Genomic DNA, 22,397 nt, shown 5'->3' with positions numbered 1-22,397 from the left:
TAAAAACAAAGCTAACATATTAGCTACATTGCTCAACTTCATTATAGATATAGTCCAGGTTGAACTACTTAAAAGCCGTGTGATCTTAGATCATTCAAACAGAAATAAACTACAAATCTCTTTCCTCCACCTAAAAAGGTGAAAGGATAAAAATATATGCATGGAAAACTAGGAAAGAAAAAAGGGAGAATACAGCTTCCGAAAAAAAAATTACCACTAGAAATTAATTTTAAATGCTCAAAAAGGTTTTTGGTACATTCTAGAAGAAAAACTATTTTTTAAATCTATTTTAGTCTATGTTATTGTCAGAAATGTTAACTTCAGTTTCCATGTACCTAATAACTACTGCAGTACTAGAGGCATTTTCAAAATGAAATACACCACAGTAAATCACTTTAATAAACAGGATCCGTTCCAATGACACATTTACCAGAAATCTAATGACAAGTGGTAAGGATAACATAGGAAGCCCAGAAATAAACTAGAGTATCCAATAAGAGGGATTAACATTATTAAATATTAACAAATTCATTCCTTCCTGTGTTCCAGCAGTTATTACAGCCAAAGATTCAGGACCAAGCAGCCAGTCCACAGTCAATAAGCCTCCTGGCACTCATCTTGGCTAGTCTGAGGTAGCTTGATGGCTCAGTAGATAAAACACTAGGCCTGGAAACAGGAAAACCTGCATTTAAATCTGGCAGCAGAAACTTACTGGATGTGTGACACTGGGAAAATAACTCAACCTTTGTAAGCTTCAATTTCCCCATTTGTAAAATGGGGATAATAATAACAGGATCATTGTAAGGATCTCAAACAAGATATTTGCACACTGCTTGGTACATAATAGTCGCTTAATAAATCCTTGATCCCTTCCCTAGCCCCTTTTCACAAGGAAACAGACAGACTTTGTTAAACAGAACCACACACAAGGCCTTTCAGGAAGCCTTGAAGTGTGGAGCAAAGTCTTTGGCCGCCCAGCTTTGGAGCAGGAAGCCCAGTGATATGTTAAGTGAATACCGTGGGGGAAATTATGGACGAAGGAGGAATCAGAGCAGCAGAGATGGGACACCATCTGCACCCACAGTACCAAGGTTACAGATCCATCCAAATTACATTCCATATATCCTCCTCAAAACACAAAACTCTTCATTGGAGCATCCTGCAGAGAACAAGGTGAGGTTTAAGTGTGGAGATTTGGGAAAATGGATCCAACCAGTATGGAGGCAGGGAGGAGGAGAAGAAGGGGAGAGGAGGCCAGGAAGGAGGGCAAAGGAAAGAAACAGAGAGAGGATGAAGTGGGAGAGGAGGGAGTCAGCTCTACATGACTCCCATTAGGTTTTCTACTGGGCAGAGATACCGGAGGGCTTGTCATCTCCTCCTCTGGTGCTCTTTGTCTCAGACACAACCAATATCACAGGGAATGGTGCAGTCATGAGCCATTCAATTCAATGGACCCAACATTTAGGAAGCATTTTGTACTGGATTATACACATAATCTCTTTTTCTGCATATGACCACCTACAATTCCAGAGGATGGAGGAAGAAGATGCTACCCACCTCCTGCCAAAGAAAGAAGGGAGGGACCCTAAAAGCTTAGACTTAGTCATTTGTATGCAATTAAAATACAAACTAGTAGGAGGGATGGAACAGCAACAGCTGGGGGGATCAATGAAGTCTTACTAGAAGAAGCATTTGAATGAGGCCTACCTAGCCCAGAAAACATTAGTGTCAAAACAGCTTCCCCAACCCCTATCACTATTAAAAGGGTCACTAGGAGCACTGAAGATCTTAAGGGAACAAGCACTGATCTCAAAGATCTTAGAGAAACAGAATTGCCCTGGGAACATGGAGTGCAAACCCAATACCGGCCCTTTCAAAGGAGCCAGCAATTCTATTTCTATTTCTATTCCAAGGGTAGTAAAATAAGAACCTTGCCTTTCTGGAACCCTGGTGCCCAGTTTTTAGGATCCAGACTTAGTTGGAAGACCCATTTGCACTGGATACAGCTTGAGTGTCCAATGTCCTTGGTGACAAGGAAGGGCTATTTTGGACTGGATGAGGCAGGGTGTTAAATAGAAATGGATCCCTCTGGGCTACATACTGACTTAGAAAACCATAAATTAACATGTTTTATTGTATTTTCATTTATTTACTTATTGAATATTTCCCAATTACATGTTAATCTGGTCTGAGACCCACACAGGAGTTTTGTGGGTCTCAAGTTGGACATGTCTGGATTAAGCAGTGTCCTTACTAGAAGAAGATAGTCTATAGCAGCATTGGCAAACCTTTTCAAGTTCAAGTGCCCAGAGGGTAAATCCAAGCTGTCTATGAGCCTCCGCATTACCTGAGAGAGTGGAAGGAAAACATGCTTGTTTTGGGCAGCTGGACAGAGGGATGTAGCATGCAAAAAACGTCCTCAGGTACTGGGAAGATGGAGAACAGGCCAACTCTCGAGTGCCAGCTCCGCACAGATGGCAATGCTGGTCTGTAGCAAGGGAATTAGAAGGGTTCTGAGGTTCCAATAAATGTGTAGTAAACCATCTTGGGGTTCAACAGATAAGAGTGCCAGGTGTGATCCTGGGAAAGTCATTTAACCTCTGTTTACTTCAATTTCCTCAAATGTAAAATGGCAATAATACTGATGCAAGATCCAGAAAAATATAAGGCTAAGCATTAAGCAGAATACAAGATCATGGTACTACTGGTGTACAAGAACAAATTCCACTATTTGAGAGCCCTCTAGGGCTGAAAGGAAGCATTCTTAATTGAGCTTTTTAAGAGAATGTCAAATGACAGACTGACTTAACAAAGAGCCCTGCTCTTTACCACTCAAAAAATCTGAAAGATATGCTTGTCTGGCTAAACAATATGAAACATCAAATGAAGGAGCAAGAGTGAAACTCACAAGGACTGCCCTGGGAAGGGAGCAAAGGAAAAATAATCAGGTCTGGAATCCATGCAGCCAGAATCTAGGAGGCAGACGCAGGATTCCCTGGGCTGGAAATAAAGAGAATGATGGCATGGGTTAGGTTTTCAGCATGAAACCTCAGGTCATTTGGCCCAGTTCTGAATTCAGGATAACAAATGGGAAACTGTGGATAGGCAATAAGGAATGGGCAAAGAGTTGCTAGAGATCAAAATGAAGCCATGAGGGCCCAGTTAGGACCATATTTTCAATGTTAGGGTCCACGTTGTTTGCCTCATCAGTGCAAGCAATATCACTTCCATGGGGTTCAAAGATCTGTCTAAGGCTGGATTTGAACTCACAAGGATGAGTCTTCCTGACTCCAGGCCCAGGTCTCAATCTACTGCACCACCTGGCTGTCCCAGGCTGGTGACGAGGTCATTGAGGAATAGTTGAAAGACCAAGAAGATATTTAGCTCTCACTAGCTCCAGCTCAGTGTATCCAGTATACAACATCTCTGCAAGGAGTAGCTTTCAAATATGGAGCTAAGCAAAGAGTTATTGGAAAGGTTGGAAATGTGACAGGATCCAATGGAGCCTCCTAGATCCAAAATCAACAAGAAATTTAAGAGGAGTCTGAGAGAAAACAAATGAACATGAAAAGTTTAGAGCCATTTGAATCAGATCAAACTTAATAATCTTATCATAAGATCATGAATTTTGAGTTGGAGGGCACCTCAGAGAAAACTTCTTGTTTTACCAGCAAGGAAATTGAGACTCAGAGAGATCAGGTGAGTTCAGCTAATATGTGTTTGAGGCAAGATTTCAATCCAGTTCTTCTTGAATGAATCCTTCATTCTATGCACTCTGAACTCCTCAAATGATGGCTAAGGTTCCTTCTAATTCTAAAATTCATTCACAGAATCACAATAGCAGAAGGGACCTGCAGAATAATTCAGAATAGTGCTTTCAGGAAAAGCCTCTGAAAGCATTCCAATTTCCATTCCTGTCAAGAACTGCCAAGCAATTCAGTCACCTGCAGCATATCATCTTGGTAGTAGGTTTACTGTTAATGTTTTAATCTCCTAAATTAATGTAAAAAATACTACACACCTGTGTTTACACAGTCTCTTTTGACAGGCCCTGTCATCTTAAATGTCAGCAGTTATTTCATTTCACTTAAGTGCTATTTAAGGACTAGTTAGATTCATGTTGGGGAAATTTTACACATAGATTTGGTAGCATACTTTGTGGCCTATAGCTCTCAAGATAAATTCTGGTGTATAGTTCTATAAAGCAAGAGAAGGTTTGAACTCTTTTGTCAGAATTCTTCTCCATCCTGCCTCCTAAATTTATAAAGCATTTTTAAGATGGAATTAATTAATGACTTAAATAATTTAATTAATTAATCATTTAATTGGATCAAACTAACCCTGCCTCCTAATCATGCCTAAGAGCCCAATGTTATCCTCTAAAGTTAGAAAATCACTTCAAGTTTAAGGACAGTCCTGTAGGTTGTGATCCTAATTAGCAGCTGGCCAAGATAATGGACCTAGAATGGAATTAGGCCTGAGTTCCAGCCCAGCCTCAGACATTTCCTGGCTCTCAAATGGACTGAGGAAGGACATGGCAAACCACTCCTAGATCTTTGCTAAGAAAATCTCAAATGGGGTCATGAAGAGTTATAGGTAACTTCTGACTTCCTCAGTTTCCTCATCTGCAAATCCAGGATAATATAGTACTTCCCTCCCAAAGTGGAGATAATAAACTCTAACACACTTTGCTGGCTGTAAAGTGCAATTTAAGTGCTTCCTGTTGCTATTATCCCTGACCCTATCACTGCTTCAACTGGGTTATGTGAATCACAGGCTCCAGTCAAGCGATTCCAGTCAGTTTTCTGCACACACACACACCCCCCCAAAGGTGTCAATGGTTACTAGCCCAAGGATCAGCCCATGCATGAAAGAGCTGCAGAGCTGGAAGGTGCCTCAAAGCTCATGATCTGACCCTTGTGAATTAAGATACAGTCTCTGGAGAACTTTAAGCTTACCATAACCACCCAAGGCCAGAGAGTGTAAACTCTGAAGAAATGGCTTTCACTTTAGGCCTTGCAAAATCTTCTTTCACTGAGGAAAAGCCCCATCTTGAAGACGTTTAAGACATTGACTCCAAAGACCATTTGGCACGTGTTTTTGCAACAAAGGTCATCAATGACCACCCCCAAAGTAATCTGTCTTTTTATTTCCCAAGTGGAGCCCTTGGGCAAGCTTTCCCTGCAATGTGTTTGTTCAGCACTAGCACCTCACAGTTTTAGTGCTTTATAAATATTCATAAATTATTTACTGAGTGGAAACACTACATCTTAAACATATGGCTTCATATCAACCTCTAGCAGCATTACTCTGAAAAGCTCACTGGAGGAAGGAAGAACAAGGTGAGTCCCTACTAGTGGAAACATTTGAATTCTGTCCAAATGTAGGCAGGGCTAAGAGACAGGCAGCTGGGTGACCTGGTGAATAAAGTGGGAAAGGACCAAGGAGCCACCTCTTCTGAGCCACACACAAACAAGAATGATTCCTGCAGTACCCTCAGACAAGCATCTCCCCAGACTCCGCTGGAAGACCTCTAGTAAATACAAATTTTAAGTAAATTTAAAAGGTCTCAATCCACTACTTTCTAAGGCAATCCATTCTTCTTTGGGAAAGCTCTAAAAATTACTTCATCTTTGTTATATTTAATTATACTTAATTTAATATAATTTATTATATTTAATAAAAATTAAATGAGCAATAAAATAATGAATAACAAAAATGAATAATTAATAATAATTATTAATAATAATTAATAATTTTAAAATGGTACCTACTATGTGTCAGGCCCTGTGCAAAGTGCTTAATAATTATTATATCACTGGATCTTCAACAATCCTAGGAAGTAGCAGCTATTATTATTCCCATTTTATATTTGAGAAAATAGAGGCAAAGAGGTTAAATGACTTGCCCAAGTTCACACAGTTAATAAGTGTCTACAGTTGGGCTTAAATTTGGGTCTTCTTGACTCAAGGCCCAGAGCTCCACTGTGCCACCTCACTGTCCCCTTTACATATTTATATTTGCTATCCTAACATCAAAATTATTTCTCAAAATAAGCTCTATTTATAAAGCAGGCGTAGTGTCAACCTGACTAACTGCAAATAAGCTTTATTATCTTTTTTTACCCCCTTCCAGATTTAGTCAATGATGGATACCACAACGGAGAGAGAGAAGAGCAAGTCAGGATGGCGGCTCACAGGTAGATGGATAGCCACCTTCCTGATATAATTGGAGTGTCCTGAGAGATGGGAGTCTTCTAAAATATTTCTCTAACCTAAATTTGTTGTTGGCACGGTCGCCACCCAAGCTGCCAACGTAAGAGTCTCTAAAGGGGGTCAGGCAAGCACAGATGCCGCACCAGCATCATTCCCGAGTCTTCCTCATTCTTCCTCTAAAGCCCCCGCCTCCCACTTGAGCTCACGTCTCCATGGTTCATCCTTAGTTTTCAGAGAGCCGATGGCGGCATGAGGTGGCGCCCTGAACCGGACGCTGCACGCTCGATGTCTGCCTAAGCACCAAGGCCTCTCTGCCTGCCCGGCCAGGAGAATGAACCCTTGTCCTCCGCCCATTCCACCCAGGGAACTCCTCTTGTGCTTGGCACAGGCACAACCCAGATTCACTAATGGATATGAGGCCCATGAGTCAGCTTGGATTAACCACCACCACATGCTACAGCTTCCTGGCATGGCGGGTGAGAGCCAAAGGAGAATAAGGAGCCCCAAGGAGGGGTGGACAAGCTCTCTCTGAACACCCGTACATCCCAGCCATCTCTCAATTCCCATGGCTGAGACTCCAGCCAGACCCTTGTAACCCCTTTGCTGGACAACAGAGCCACAGCCTCCTAGTTGGTTTTCCACCCTCAAGCCTCCCTCACTCCAAGCTATCCAACACACACCTGCCAAAGTGGCCACAAAAGTAAAAATAAGATCATGGGGGAGCTGGTGGCTCATTGGATAGAGCCAGGCCTGAAGATAGGAGGTCCTGGGTTCAACTCTGACCTCAGTTACATCCTAGTTGGGTGACCCTAGACAAGTCACTTAACCCCCATTGCCTAGCCCTTACTGCTCTTCTGCCTTGGAATCAATACTGATTCTAAGATGGCAGGTAAGAGTTTAAAAAAAAAATCAGATTGTGGGTCTAAGCTTAGACTCAAATATAAACTTCTCAGGTTGGCAATGAAAGATCCAGCATTTACATACATCCCTTCCCCTGCTCACTCCCATTCTTCGGTCTGGTCAGAATGGCCATCTCACTGTTCATTGCACTGGCATTCCAACAACCTACATTTATGCCTTTTGCACTAACTTTTCTCACCATCTCTACTACTTAGACTCCTTTGCTTCTTTAATTCACTGCTGGTGGAGTTGTGAACTGATCCAACCATTCTGGAGGGCAATTTGGAACTATGCACAAAGGGCGATAAAAGACTGTCTGCCCTTTGATCCATCCATAGCACTGCTGGGTTTGTACCCCAAAGAGATAATAAGGAAAAAGACTTGTACAAGAATATTCATAGCTGCGCTCTTTGTGGTGGCCCAAAACTGGAAAACGAGGGTTTGCCCTTCAATTGGGGAATGGCTGAACACATTGTGGTATATGTTGGTGATGGAATACTATTGTGCGAAAAGGAATAATAAACTGGAGAAACTCCATGTGAACTGGAAAGACCTCCAGTAACGGATGCAGAGTGAAAGGAGCAGAGCCAGGAGAACATTGTACACAGAGACTGACCCACTGTGGCATAATCGAACGTAATGGACTTCTCCATTAGTGGTAATGCAGTGATCCAGAAAAACTTGGAGGAATATATGAGAAAAAACACTATCCACATTCAGAGGAAAAACTGTGGGAGTAGAAACACAGAAGAAAAACAACTGCTTCAATACATGGGTCGAGGGGATATGATTGGGGATATAGACTCTAAATGAACATCCTAATGCAAACACCAACAACATGGAAATAGGTTCTGATCAAGGACACATGTAATACCCAATGAAATTGCATATCAGCTGCAGGAAAGGGTGGGGGGAGGGGATGTAGGGAAATAATCTTGTAACCAAGGAATAATGTTATAAATTGACTAAATAAAATTAAAAAAAAAAAAAAGAATCCTTTGCTTCCTCCAAAATTTGGCTCGAATACAGATCCTCCCAGTGGCTAGTTTCCTCACCAAAAAAACAACAACAACAACAACAACAAACAAAAAAAAACTACCTTGAATTTATTGTGTTTTTGTGTGTGTGTGTTTTAAGTATGCATACAAAAGAAATACAAGACAATTTTCTAAACACAAATATGTATTTTTACACATATACACACAGATGGACACACACACACATTATCTTTCTCAAAGAAATCCAAGTACCGTGGAGGCAGTTTCTTTTGTCTCTCTATCACCAGCACCCAGCTCAGTGTTACATTTAACATAAGGATTTAAATAAAAACATGTGGACTGCCTGGAGATGATGATCTTCAATTGGCACATAAACTTCTAAAAGCCCGGATTTGTTTAGCAAAGGAATTAAGAGACACCTTGAGTCACTTTAGGGGACTATATCACAGGTTCTTAAACTGGGATCTAAGGGATAGTTTTCATGGAATCTATAAATTTGGATGGAAAAAAATTTTTTTTAATTTTCTATGCTAATTGAAATGCTAATTGAATTTTAATTAATTTTCTATGCTAATTGAAATATAGCATGTTCCTTCAAGTATTTTTTTTTAAATCTTACTAGGCAAGGGGGATGAAGTGACTTGTCCAGGGTCACCCAGCTAGAAAGCCCCTGGGGTCAGATCTGAATCCAAGTCCTCCCAACTCCAACCTCTAGCACTCTATCCACCAGCTGCCCCGCCTTCAAGTATTTTAAAATGTATTTTTTAAAAGTATTTTTAAAATGTTCTTCTCAGAAGGGATCCAAACTTGCCGTGACACACACACACACACACACCCCCAAAAATTAAGCATCCCTAGTTGGTTGATCAACTAATAGTTATTAGGTGTTTGCTATATACCAGGCACTAGGCTAAGGAATTGGGAATTAAAAAAAAAAGACAAAAACACCACCCCTGGCCTCAAGGAATTCATAGTCCAATGGAGATACAACATGAAAACAAGTATGTGCAGAAAAGACATGACAGCATTTAAATAGAAGGTGATCCCAGAGAAAAAGCACCAGCAGTGAGGGGGTCCTAGAAAAGCCTCTTGTGGAAATGAAGATCTGAGCGGAATGTGAAAGGCATTTGGGAAAGTCAGAAGGGAGAAGAAGGGAGGAGAAAGAGCATCCCAGGAATAGGAGACGGCCAGAGAATCAGGAGAGGAAGCAAGCGGGACCAGAAACAGTGAGAAGGCCAGTGTTGCCACGTCATCGAACAAGAGGAAAAGAAAAAGAGCTGGAAAAACAGAAAAGGCCCAGGTTATGGAGAGCCTTAAAAGTCAGAAGATGCCTATTTGTCCCTGGAATGGATAGGGAACCACCAGTTTACTGAGTTGGAGAGTGAGCTGGTCAGACCTGAAAAACCACCCAACACATGAGGTAGAAAGTGGAATGGTGCTATCTGAACCAGCCACATCATTTTAGTTATATTTGATAATTTTTCTAACAGTGAGGAAACTAGCTAACATCAAATTTATGACTCCAATCTCAATTACAAATATTACGTAGACTGGGGCAGCTGAGGGACCGTAGAGACCGAGGCCTGGAGTCAGGAGGACCTGGGTTCAAATCTGATGAAACATCCTACCTCTTTCTGTCTTAGAACTGATATTAAAACAGAAGAGGTAAAAAAAAAAAACAGAATCTTATGTAGATTTAAATAAAACATTTAGAGAATTTCCATGTAAAGCACAGTTATTTGGAAAATTTCAGTTTTGGGGGACACTGCAAAACTTTTAAAAATATCTGACAGAAATGAAAAATGAGAGGTAACAAAGCATAGTAAATAGAGGGCTGGCCTTGGAATCAGGAGGTTCTGAATTCAAGAAACACCTCTAATATATGGTCATAGCCATGTGACCATGGAAAAGTCACTTAACCGTTAAGGTCCCCACAGCTGTATATTCATTTTGTGTTTTGTTTTTTTAAGCTCTTACGTTCTGTCTTAGAAGCGATACCAAGTATCAAGTCCAAGGCAGAAGAGCAATAAGGGCTAAACCAGAAGGTTAAGTGGCTTGCCCAGACTCATACAGGTAGGAAAGGTCTGAGCTAGTTCTGAACCCAGGTCCTCGAGCTCTATACACTGAGATTTACTGTCAATTTCTATCAGTGGAAGGAATTTCCTCTCCAGAAGTTTCCCACGCTAATAAAAATCACAGATCTAGACCAAAAGAAATTATCAATGTATATGTTGAAATATGAGTCAGATTCCAAAAATAAGAAGGCAGCATCTATTTAAATAAAGCTCTTCCACAAATTAACATTGGCTGCTGCATTTTTCTTCAGGTTATTTGCTTCTATGTAGAAACATTTTGAGAGGTAGTCCATAGTGCCCTAAGAAGCCTTGCAGCAGGATTATTTTTAAACTGAAATAAAAGTTATTTTGTGCAAAAGCAATCTCTACCCTAAAAATTATATATTTCTAGGACTAATACATTATTTTTTTCTCAAGTCCTGGGAATGAAATTATAAATAGCCCCCAGGCAAAGATTTTGAATTACAGCAAGAGGGAAGTTCTTTATCCAGCAAGCTGACAGGCATCAAAGTCCTGACCTTTCCCTAAACATCTAAATGAATGAGCATTAATACCATCTATAGCCTTGCTTATTCAACCTGTACTGTAGCATAACCAAGGAAAGTCAATGGACCAGACAAAATGGCCTTTACTGGGAATGAATACAAATAAGATAGTCTCTGTTCCATTTCCAATCCTTCGAGGCAATTTCAGAAATTAAAGTCTAGACAGTTGTGTACCAACCTATGAAAAATGCAATTTTCTGTTGCTTTATGTTTCAAACTAAGATTTATCAAGTTCAAATTCCACTATCACTGTATACAGATGCAATCAATCACATCAGGAGATGAAATTCTGGCACAGAATAATTACACTAAGGCAGTCAGGGTCAAGAAAAAACTCAGAAGAATACCAGCCCTAATAACTGGGTCATGAGGATGACCACTACTAAATGAAATTCTGCCAGATTTAAGAATCTAAACATAAACAATTAAAGAAAAAGCTAAGTAAATAACAGAAACGGCAAAGTATGGGAGGCAGAGGAAGGAAGCAATAGACTTGGAATCAGGGGAATTAGGTTAAGAGCTTAAAGACTGGCCCCAAAGAAGAAAAAAGAAAATATATCTCCCTCCCTGGGTGGATAGATTGATCATTTTAATGAACTACCTCCTCCTCCTTTTTTTATATTCTTATTATAATAAATGGCTCTCTGGGGTTAGAAGAGGAAGAGGAATAAATTTGGAAATTAAAGAAAGATTAAAAAACAAAATATATCAATAAAATTCTTAATGAAAAATAAGTGAAGTTGGACAAGATGGTCTCTAAAGCTTAAATGCTGTAATTGTATTATTTCTTCACACTTTCTCCAACAATAGTAAATAAAACATAATTTGCATTAGACTTAGTCTACTAAAAGTCTCATGTTTATTAGAAGTTCTGTTTCTCAAGAGAACAATAAAAAACCAAGTGAGATTGTCTTTCTGGGAATTGAAAAGTAAGATAAAATAATACGAAAATATTTTGTGAAAGGATCAACAATTAGAATTGTGATTTGGGGTGAATGACTCAACTTGCTTATCTATCAAACAAAGGAACTGGTTTAAATGATAGCTAAAGTCCCAAATATTGTGTGATCCTCAGTAAACAGCACTAAACAGGAGATTGAAGCCAGAGGCTTACAAAAGCTCTCAAGCTTCTTCTCCTCAATAATCCCACAGATAACCGCAACACTGAACAAAGGATTTTATAAAAGAGAGTTTTAACATCCTGTGCTATAAACCATCTTGCCAGCTCTATTACATGCACAGTTGGAAATTTTGCAAGTCCACATTGGCTTATCTATTACAATCCATGTTCTTCTCAGGGGAAATTGTCTGCCATGATTTTTAACATCTAAGAGGGTTATACTCTAGGACATATCTGGGCTACATCATTTGGTCATCAAAAAAATTTTTTAACACCTTTCTGTCTCAGTAACAACTCTTTTTTTTTTTTTAAACCCTTACCTTCTGTCTTGGAGTCAATACTGTGTATTGGCTCCAAGGCAGAAGAGTGGTAAGGGCTAGGCAATGGGGGTCAAGTGACTTGCCCAGGGTCACACAGCTAGGAAATGGCTGAGGCCGGATTTGAACCTAGGACCTCCCGTCTCTAGGCCTGGTTCTCAATCTACTGAGCTACCCAGCTGCCCCCTCAGTAACAACTCTTAAGAGAAAAGGACAAGGGGTAGACAAGCCATGTTAAATGACTTCCCCAAGGTCACACAGCTAGAAAGTATCTGAGGCCAAATTTGGGCCCATGTCAATAATTTTGTCTGGGACCTCTGAGTCTATCAGAAGACACAAGAAAGGACCAGCAGAGAACTAGTAGAGGGGGCCTCTCTGAGGGTTTTTTTTAAGGTCAATCAGATGTCCAGGGGAAAGAGGGCTAAGTAGCAGTTAACTACTGTGGGATGTCTAAAGGCAAAAACCAATCCTCAGAGACATGGCACCAACCAGGGCAATTATTCACAAATAATAAAGAATCTACAGCAGCCTAAACCAGCTGTCCTTCTAGACATCTCTAAGGCCTCTGCAGTCTGATGAAGCCAATATAAATCTTGAACAGAATAATTTGGGTTTTTTGAATGAGTAAAATAAAATAAATTGGATTACAAAAGAAATCAATTTCATTAAAATGTAATTATCAAAATACTAAAATGTTAAAGTCAAGAACTTTTGATCTAGATATCCCACTCCCTAACCCACATACAATGTTTTTGTAAATCATAAACAGTTGATAATTTTCATTTGATAATAAAGAATTAAAATATTTTGTAAATAAGAAAATTATGTTATTTTGCTCCATTAGCAGCTGTTCTTAGACTTCAAAAAACTAAATCTAAAATTCATATTCACAGCAATCAATCCCCAAACAAATCATAAACCCCCTACTTACAGGATGAAAAATCAAACCTTTTTTCCACCACACCTCTCTAAATTACAAAATCCTCTTCATTAAAGGCCTCAATTCCAAGGTTTGGTTGGTATCCTTGGGTTCTCAAAGCTAGTAAGGTCATGGCAAATTAAAAAGATTTTGAGGATGGGCCTAACGATAACCTTAACATTAATCTACTGGGTATGAGCCTAGGTTCAAGGAAATAAGAATAAAAGGTGATGAATTTTTTCTCAGTCCTGCAATTCATGAGGACTGCCCTAATGAAGGTGTTATGATGTGTGTCTGTAGAAAAAATGCCCACCTTGTTGAAACAGAAGTTCCCTGATATTCTGAAGAAGCAAATCACATCAATAATAATATAAATATAAAATATAATAAATAAATAAAATTAAGTATATAAATGCAAAATAAATTTATATAATATATAATATAAAAATATAAATTATAATAAAAGCAAACAACTACAGACCCAAAGAAAATAGAACTATTAAAATATTCTTACCGTTTCAAACTGCAGATGGCTATCCTTTAAGAAACCCTGGACCTTGTCAGAAGGCAGAATGCTGAATCGAAATCGAAACAGGTCCATTTCTTGTTGGATGAACCAGCGCCTGAGATCCTCTCTAAGACAGAAAAGAAGAGGTACAGGTCACAAACCCAAAGATCACATCTCTTAGCTAGTTTCATGATGGAATATTTAAGATTTACCAAACAAAAATGGGATTTTTCCAGGGAGACAACCTATGAAAATTATATGCATTGTTAAAAATAAAGATGATAAGTTTTACCAAATACTAAAATTTTCCAGAGAGGAAATTCTGAGATTCTTGTAGATATTAAAAACATTTTATTGTTCTTTTTTATTGTTTATTGTTCTAAAATTTTAAAATAAAACATTCCTGGGGAAAAAAATAAAACTTATTAAAAACCTAATTTTGAGAACACACTCATCACTTGGACTACTGAAATAACCTCCTGATTGGTCTCCTTTGCTTAAAGCATCTCCCTGATCTAATCCATCCTCTAATCAGCTGTCAAACTGATCTTCCTAACATGCAGGTCTTTCTACATCTTCTCTTCCTGCCCACCATCCCCATTCAATGAAGTACAATAGCTTCTCACTATCTCCAGAATGAAATATAAAATCCTCTGTTTGACTTTTAAAACTCTTCATAACCTTTGCTGTCCTGTCTTCTGGGCTCCTTCCCAGCCCATCTGAAACATTCTCCTTCCTCATCCTGGCTTCCTTTAAGTATCAATTAAAGTATTACCTTCAACAAGAAGTCTCTTCTTAATCTAATACATTGTTCCTTCCCTCAGAGTCTACCCCCAATTGATCCTGTATATAAATCACATTTGTACACAATGATTTGCACTTCCCAGCTGTTAAACTATGAGCTCCTAGAGAGAAGGGGCTATTTTTTTTTTCTTTTGTCTCCAGCAGGTCATCATCCCTGGTACATAGCAGGCAATGAATAATGCTAGCTGATTGGACTTAAATAAATTGGAGTGCGGCGGGAAGGATATAGAGGAGTTATAATATTTTAAATCCCTAGAAAAGTTATTTTACTAGCTACTAAAAGATTTTAATGTTTCCAGCTTTATTACGTTGTTTGTGATATGACAAATGTTTTCAACACTGTAAGATTCTCTTCTTTTTCGTTTTAGTAATTAATATGACTGAGGATTATGATAAATATATAATGATTAAACAATTAGAGTTCAACCAAATCTTAGCATAAGATTCTAAAGTAGATGACAAGTGGGTGGCGGAGTCAAGATGGCAGCTTAGCAAGCAGCAAAAGTTCAGACCTCCTGGAAGACCCTTCCTTACTGATACAGACTGAATGCTCCTAGGGCACCGAAATCCAAGCTGAACAACAGGACAGAAGCGGGGAACCCTCCTTCTGGACTCAAATCAAAAGGTACCCCCCCCAAAAGCCAGAATCCGAGAATACTCAGGGCTAAGGGGAAGGCAGAGCGAAGGTCCCAGGACCCCTCCCCCACAACCCAGAGGGCTGAGCCCCCAGCAGCAGCAGGAACCTCTGAGTGGGGCAAAGGTGCTGGTTTGCAGGGTCTACCTTGGGAGCAGCGGGGCGCTGGGCTCGGAGCATCCAGCTTGGACAGCGGGGAGGAAGCCAGGGAGAAACAGGCCATGGCTGGGTCCCTCCATTGGGCTCCAGCCTCACCCTTGCCCCGGGCACATCCAGACCAATCCAGTTGAACTAATCCCATCAGAACTCCTCAGAGTTTAGGGAGGCGGGCAAAGGCACTGGTGGACAGCTGAGAAGCAGCTGGAGAGAACTGGAGAGAGCCTGGGCGGCCCAGCCTTCCAGGAGTCTTCAGAGCCTCAGAGCTTCATACCACATACAGCCCAACCCAATTGAACTCAATCCAATCAAAAGCCTCCAGAGGACAGGGAAGCTAACATTCCTCCCCTAGAGACTGTACCAAGAGATCTGACAAAGCTTCAAGAGGGGAGACTGACAGCCCCAAAACCAAAACAAAATGAGAGGAGCAAGAGCACAGCCAAATATGGGGAGCAAAGAAGGGGTAAACTTGAGCAAACAACAGAAAAAGTAGAAAGAAATTACAATAGACAGCTTCTGCACAGGTAATGAGCAAAGAGCGAATGAAACAGAGGGGGAGGGATCAGCAAAGGAAAAATCAGAAATCCCAGCGAATTGGATACAGGCTTTGGAAGAACTCAAAATGCAATTCAAAACACAATTAAGAGAGGCTGAAGACAACTGGGAAAAGAACTTAAAAACTAAGATAAGTCATCTGGAAACAGAAAATAGTGTCTTAAAAGCCAAAATCAACCAGCTGGAAAATGAGGCAAAGGAGATGAAAGATGAGGCAAAGCAGATGAAAGATGAGGTGAAGAAGATGAAAGATGACCTCTAAAGAAAATCCGACCAAATGGAAAAGGGCGACCAAAAAACTAAGGATGAAATCCAGTCTTTAAGAACCAGAATACAAAGACTGAATCGAGCGACCTCACAAGGCAGCAAGACACTATAAAACAAAACCAAAAGAATGAAAAAATTGAGGAAAATATGAAGCATCTCATTCACAAAACAGACGATTTAGAAAATCGTTCAAGGAGAAACAATTTAAGAATTATTGGCCTACCAGAAGACCATGACAAAAGAAAAAGCCTGGACATTATATTACAGGAAATTATTCAAGAAAACTGCCCCAATAACCTAGAAAAAAAGAGGGAAAAGTGGAGATTGAAAGAATCCACAGATCACCTCCTGTACTTAATCCCCAACTGACAACACCCAGGAATGTTATAGCCAAATTCAAGAACTATCAGACCAAAGAAAAGATATTACAAGCTGCCAAGAAGAAGTCATTCAGATACCAAGGAACCACAGTGAGGATAACTCAGGATCTGGCTGCATCCACACTGAAAAAAAGAAAGGCATGGAATACGATATTCTGGAAAGCAAGGGAACTAGGTCTACAACCAAGAATCAACTACCCAGCAAAACTGACTATATTCTTACAGGGGAAAGTATGGTCATTCAACAAAATAGAAGAATTTCAAGAATTCATAAAGAAAAGACCAGACCTGAACAGAAAATTTGATGTCCAAGCACAGAACTCAAGAGAATCATCAAAAGGTAATTAAAAAAAGAGGGGGAAAAAGAAAAACAAAAAAATGTTTTAAGAGACTCAATAAGTTAAAATGATATGTATCCCTTTAAGAAAAGAGGTCATTGGTAACTCTTAAAAACTGTTGTTATTAGCTGGGCAGCAAAAAGAAGTATACTTAGAGGGAACAGCAACAAACTGTATATGATGAAAGGACAAGACATAAATAGGTTATATAACTAGAGCTTAAAAATAGGTTAATATTAAAAGAAATGGGAAAAGAAACAAATGGGGGTAAATTTATATGTCGTAAAGAAGCTCATGGTGGGAGGGGGGAGAACATCGATACACTGGAAGGGTAAAGAGGTCAGAGACAGGAAATGCTCAACTTTTACGTGCTTTGAAGGTGACTCAAAGAGGGAAAAACAATCCAATCCATTGGCGGCAGAGAATAGATTTGCACCCTATAGGGGAGTAGAAGAGTAACAAACAGTCTGGTGGGGAGGGAATTAGTACAAGAGAGGGAGGCAGCGGGGGGGGGGGGTTAATTTTAGAAAGACTATAGGGAAAATAAGGGGGGAGGATAAATAGGGAGGGGGGTAGAAAGGGAAGTAAAATAAGGGTGGGAACAAGGGGGACTGTTCAAAAGCAAACATTGGTATAGAAGGAAATAGTGAAAAAAGAAAAGGCAGGTAAAGGAGCAGAAATCAAAATGCTGGGAAATACACAGCTAGTAATCATAACTCTGAATGTGAATGGAATGAACTCACTCATAAAATGCAAGCAAATAGCAGAGTGGACTAGAGTCTAAAACCCTACCATATGCTGTCTACAAGAAACACATATGAGAAAGGTAGATACACATAGGGTGAAAATAAGAGGGTGGAGCCAAATCTATTGGGCATCAACTGACAAAAAGAAGGCAGGAGTCACAATCATGATATCCGACAAAGCCAAAGTAAAAATAAATCTAGTTAAAAGAGATAGGGAAGGTAATTACATCCTGATAAAAGGCAGTATAGACAGTGAGGAAATATCTGTACTCAACATGTATGCACCAAATGGCATAGCATCCAAATTTCTAAAGGAGAAACTCAAGGAACTCAAGAACGAAATAGATAGAAAAACTATACTAGTGGCAGACCTGAACCGTCCTCTATCAGAACTAGATAAATCAAATAAAAAAATAAATAAGAAAGAGGTAAGAGAAGTTAATGAAATCTTAGAAAAATTAGAGTTAGTAGACATGTGGAGAAAAATAAATAGGGACAAAAAGGAATATAACTTCTTTTTTGCAGCACATGGTACATTTACAAAAATTGACCATGTATTAGGGCATAAAAACATTGCAAACAAGTGCAAAAGAGCAGAAATAATAAATGCAAGTTTCTCAGATCACAATGCAATGAAAATAATAATTAGTAAGGGAACATGGAGAGGTAAATCGAAAATTAATTGGAAATTAAACAATACGATTCTCCAAAACCAGTTAGTTAAAGAAAAAATCATAGAAACAATTAATAACTTCATTGAAGAAAATGACAATGATGAGACATCCTTTCAAAACCTATGGGATTCAGCCAAAGCAGTACTCAGGGGGAAATTATATCCTTGAGTTCATATATTAACAAATTAAGAAGAGCAGAGGTCAATGAATTGGGCATGCAAATTAAAAAATTAGAAAGTGAACAAATTAAAAATCCTCAGATGAAGACTAAATTAGAGATCCTAAAACTCAAAGGAGAAATTAATAAAATTGAAAGTCAAAGAACTATTGATTTAATAAATAAGACTAGAAGCTGGTACTTTGAAAAAACAAATAAAATTGACAAAGTACTAGTCAGTCTAATTAAAAAAAGGAAAGAAATAAACCAAATTGACAGTATCCAAGATGAAAAAGGAGACCTCACCTCTAATGAAGAGGAAATTAAGGCAATCATTAGAAACTACTATGCCCAATTATATGGCAACAAATATGGCAATCTAGGTGATATGAATACTTACAAAAATATAAATTGCCTAGACTAAAAGAGGAAGAAATAAATTACCTTAACAACCCCATTTCAGAAAAAGAAATAGAACAAGCCCTCAAAGTACTCCCTAAGAAAAAATCCCCAGGTCCAGATGGATTCACAAATGAATTCTATCAAACATTCAAAGAACAACCTATCCCAATATAAAACAAACTATTTGACAGAATAGGCCAAGAAGGAGTTCTACCTAATTCATTCTACGACACAAACATGGTACTGATCCCAAAGCCAGGCAGGTCAAAAACAGAGAAAGAAAACTATAGACCAATCTCCCTAATGAATATAGACCCAAAAATCCTAAATAGGATACTAGCAAAAAGACTCCAGCAAGTCATCACAAGGGTTATCCACTATGACCAGGCAGGATTCACACCAGGAATGCAAGGATGGTTCAATATTAGGAAAACCATCCACATAATTGACCATATTAACAAGCAAACTGACAAAAATCACATGATTCTCTCAATAGATGCAGAAAAAGCCTTTGATAAAATACAACACCCATTCCTATTGAAAACACTAGAAAGTATAGGAATAGAAGGGCCTTTCCTAAAAATAATAAACAGTATATATCTAAAACCATCAGCAAACATCATCTGCAATGGGGATAAACTTGAAGCCTTTCCAATAAAATCAGGAGTAAAACAAGGATGCCCATTATCACCTCTATTATTTAACATTGTACTAGAAACACTAGCAGTAGCAATTAGAGAAGAAAAAGAAATTGAAGGTATTAAAATTGGCAACAAGGAGACCAAGCTATCACTCTTTGCAGATGATATGATGGTTTACTTAAGGAATCCTAGAGAATCAACCAAAAAGTTACTCGAAATAATCAACAACTTTAGCAAAGTTGCAGGATACAAAAATAAACCCGCATAAGTCATCAGCATTTCTATATATCTCTAACCCATTTCAGCAGCAAGAATTAGAAAGCAAAATACCATTCAAAATCACCCTAGACAATATAAAATACTTAGGAATCTATCTGCTGAGACAAACACAGGAACTATATGAACACAACTACAAAACACTTTCCACACAGCTAAAACTAGATCTAAACAATTGGAAAAACATTGATTGCTCATGGGTGGGATAAGCTAACATAATAAAAATGACAATCCTACCCAAATTAATTTACTTATTTAGTGCCATACCCATTGAACTACCAAAAAACTTCTTTACTGAATTAGAAAAAAACATAACTAAGTTCATTTGGAAGAACAAAAGATCAAGGATATCCAGGGAAATCATGAAAAAAAAATGCAAAGGAAGGAGGACTTGCAGTCCCAGATCTCAAACTATACTATAAAGTAGTGGTTATCAAAACAATTTGGTACTGGCTAAGAGACAGAAAGGAGGATCAGTTGAATAGACTTGGCATAAATGATCTCAGCAAGACAGTTTATGACAAACCCAAAGACCCCAGCATTTGGGACAAAAATCCATTATTTGATAAAAACTGCTGGGAAAATTGGAAGACAGTGTGGGAGAGATTAGGTTTGGATCAACACCTCACACCCTACACCAAGATAAATTCAGAATGGGTGAATGACTTGAACATAAAGAAGGAAACTGTTAGTAAATTAGGTGAACACAGAATAATATACCTGTTAGACCTTTGGGAAGGGAAAGATTTTAAAACCAAGCAAGACTTAGAAAGAGTCACAAAATGTAAAATAAATAATTTTTACTACATCAAATTAAAAAGGTTTTGTACAAACAAAACCAATGTAACTAAAATCAGAAAGGTAGCAACAAATTGGGAAACAATCTTCATAAAAACCTCTGACAAAGGTTTAATTACTCAAATTTACAAAGAGCTACATCAATTGTACAAAAAAATCAAGCCATTCTCCAATTGATAAATGGGCAAGGGACATGAACAGGCAGTTCTCAGCCAAAGAAATCAAAACTATTAATAAGCACATGAAAAAGTGCTCTACATCTCTTATAATCAGAGAGATGCAAATCAAAACAACTCTGAGGTATCACCTCACACCTAGCAGATTGGCTAACATGACAGCTATGGAAAGTAATGAATGCTGGAGGGGATGTGGCAAAGTAGGGACACTAATTCATTGCTGGTGGAGTTGTGAATTAATCCAACCATTCTGGAGGGCAATTTGGAACTATGCCCAAAGGGCGATCAACAACTGACTGCCCTTTGATCCAGCCATAGCACTACTGGGCTTGTACCCCAAAGAGATAATAAGGAAAAAGACTTGTACAAGAATATTCATAGCTGCACTCTTTGTGGTGGCCAAAAATTGGAAAATGAGGGGATGCCCTTCAATTGGGGAATGGCTGAACAAATTGTGGTATATGTTGGTGATGGAATACTATTGTGCTAAAAGGAAGAATAAAGTGGAGGAATTCCATGGAGACTGGAACAACCTCCAGGAAGTGATGCAGAGCGAAAGGAGCAGAACCAGGAAAACATTGTACACAGAGACTGATACATTACAATCGAAGGTAATGGACTTCTCCATTAGTGGCAATGCAATATCCCTGAACAATCTGCAGGGATCTAAAAAACACTATCCACAAGCAGAAGATAAACTGTGGGAGTAAAAATACCGATGAAAAGCAACTGCTTGACTATAGAGGTGGAGGGGATATGACTGAGGAGAGACTCTAAATGAACACTCTAATGCAAATACCAATAACATAGAAATGGGTTTGAATCAAGAACACATGTGATACCCAGTGGAATTGCGCGTGGGCTATGGGAGAGGTGGTGGGAGGGAGGAGAGGGAAGAAAAGAAAATGATCTTTGTTTCCAATGAATAATGTTTGGAAATGACCAAATAAAAATTAAAAATAAAAAATAAAAATAAAAAATAAAGTAGATGACAAGTAATATGATCAACTTACAATTTCTTTAAATACTTCTAAGTAAGTCAAACGTTTTTGTTTATAGTATTAAATTTTATAGTCACATTTGTTTTTTATTGATTTTAATAAGTAGGTAGAGGTGTGTCTCACTTTTTTTTTCTTAAAGTTAACATACTAAAAAAAGCCTTAATTTATAAAGCAGATAAATTGGGTAATTATTAATTGATTCATTCATAAAAATAATTCACTAGTAGTTACTTTCAATATTAAACCACTCTAAGGCACTTAAAGTATAAGTCAATTTATAAAAATTTTCACAAGAACACAGCAACAGTTTAACTCAAATTGTTGTAGGGTATCTGTTGAAGACAATCTCAAAACACTCAATTGCCATGTGAGAAGAATCACCCAGTAATTTCCCTTATATTCATTTGCATACCTTTATAGACCAACTTCCAGTCAATCTATAAATTAAAAGGAATATGATATGTAACAGAACAACAGGAGGAGTGAATTTGGAACTCAAAATTAAAAAAAAAACCAAAGAGTTAAATTTTTTTTGTTTACATGTAAATGAGAAAAGAATATAAACATAAAAAATATTAATATATAAAAGACAACCATACTAACTTTCCCTCCCTCTAGGTGGCACTATTGACTTACAAGAGAGCAAGTTTTATTCTCTGATAAACTAGCCACAGTCTATAAAGACCTCCACATTCAACAACTATCTGAGCATTATTATAAGAAAACTACTAACCAGTAAACACTGATATATTTCCCTTAAAACAAGGGAAAGGTTCATATCATATTTGAATAAGG

General features: G+C 38.4%; 1 protein-coding gene across 3 annotated transcripts in view; it reads right to left on the bottom strand.

Moving 5' to 3' along the window:
- PRIM2 (DNA primase subunit 2) overlaps positions 1 to 22,397 on the bottom strand; it is a 391,097-nt gene that overhangs the window by 359,837 nt on the left and 8,863 nt on the right. For all 3 annotated transcript variants that reach the window (XM_056818436.1, XM_001364873.4, XM_056818435.1), the window contains exon 5: positions 13,604 to 13,724. In XM_056818436.1, the coding sequence (XP_056674414.1) occupies positions 13,604 to 13,724 (121 nt within the window). The remainder of the gene's footprint in view (positions 1 to 13,603; positions 13,725 to 22,397) is intronic.

The sequence above is a fragment of the Monodelphis domestica genome, chromosome 2 (genome assembly GCF_027887165.1).
Source record: "Monodelphis domestica isolate mMonDom1 chromosome 2, mMonDom1.pri, whole genome shotgun sequence".
Taxonomy (NCBI): Eukaryota; Metazoa; Chordata; class Mammalia; order Didelphimorphia; family Didelphidae; genus Monodelphis; species Monodelphis domestica.
This window is presented reverse-complemented; position numbering and strand designations above follow the sequence as displayed.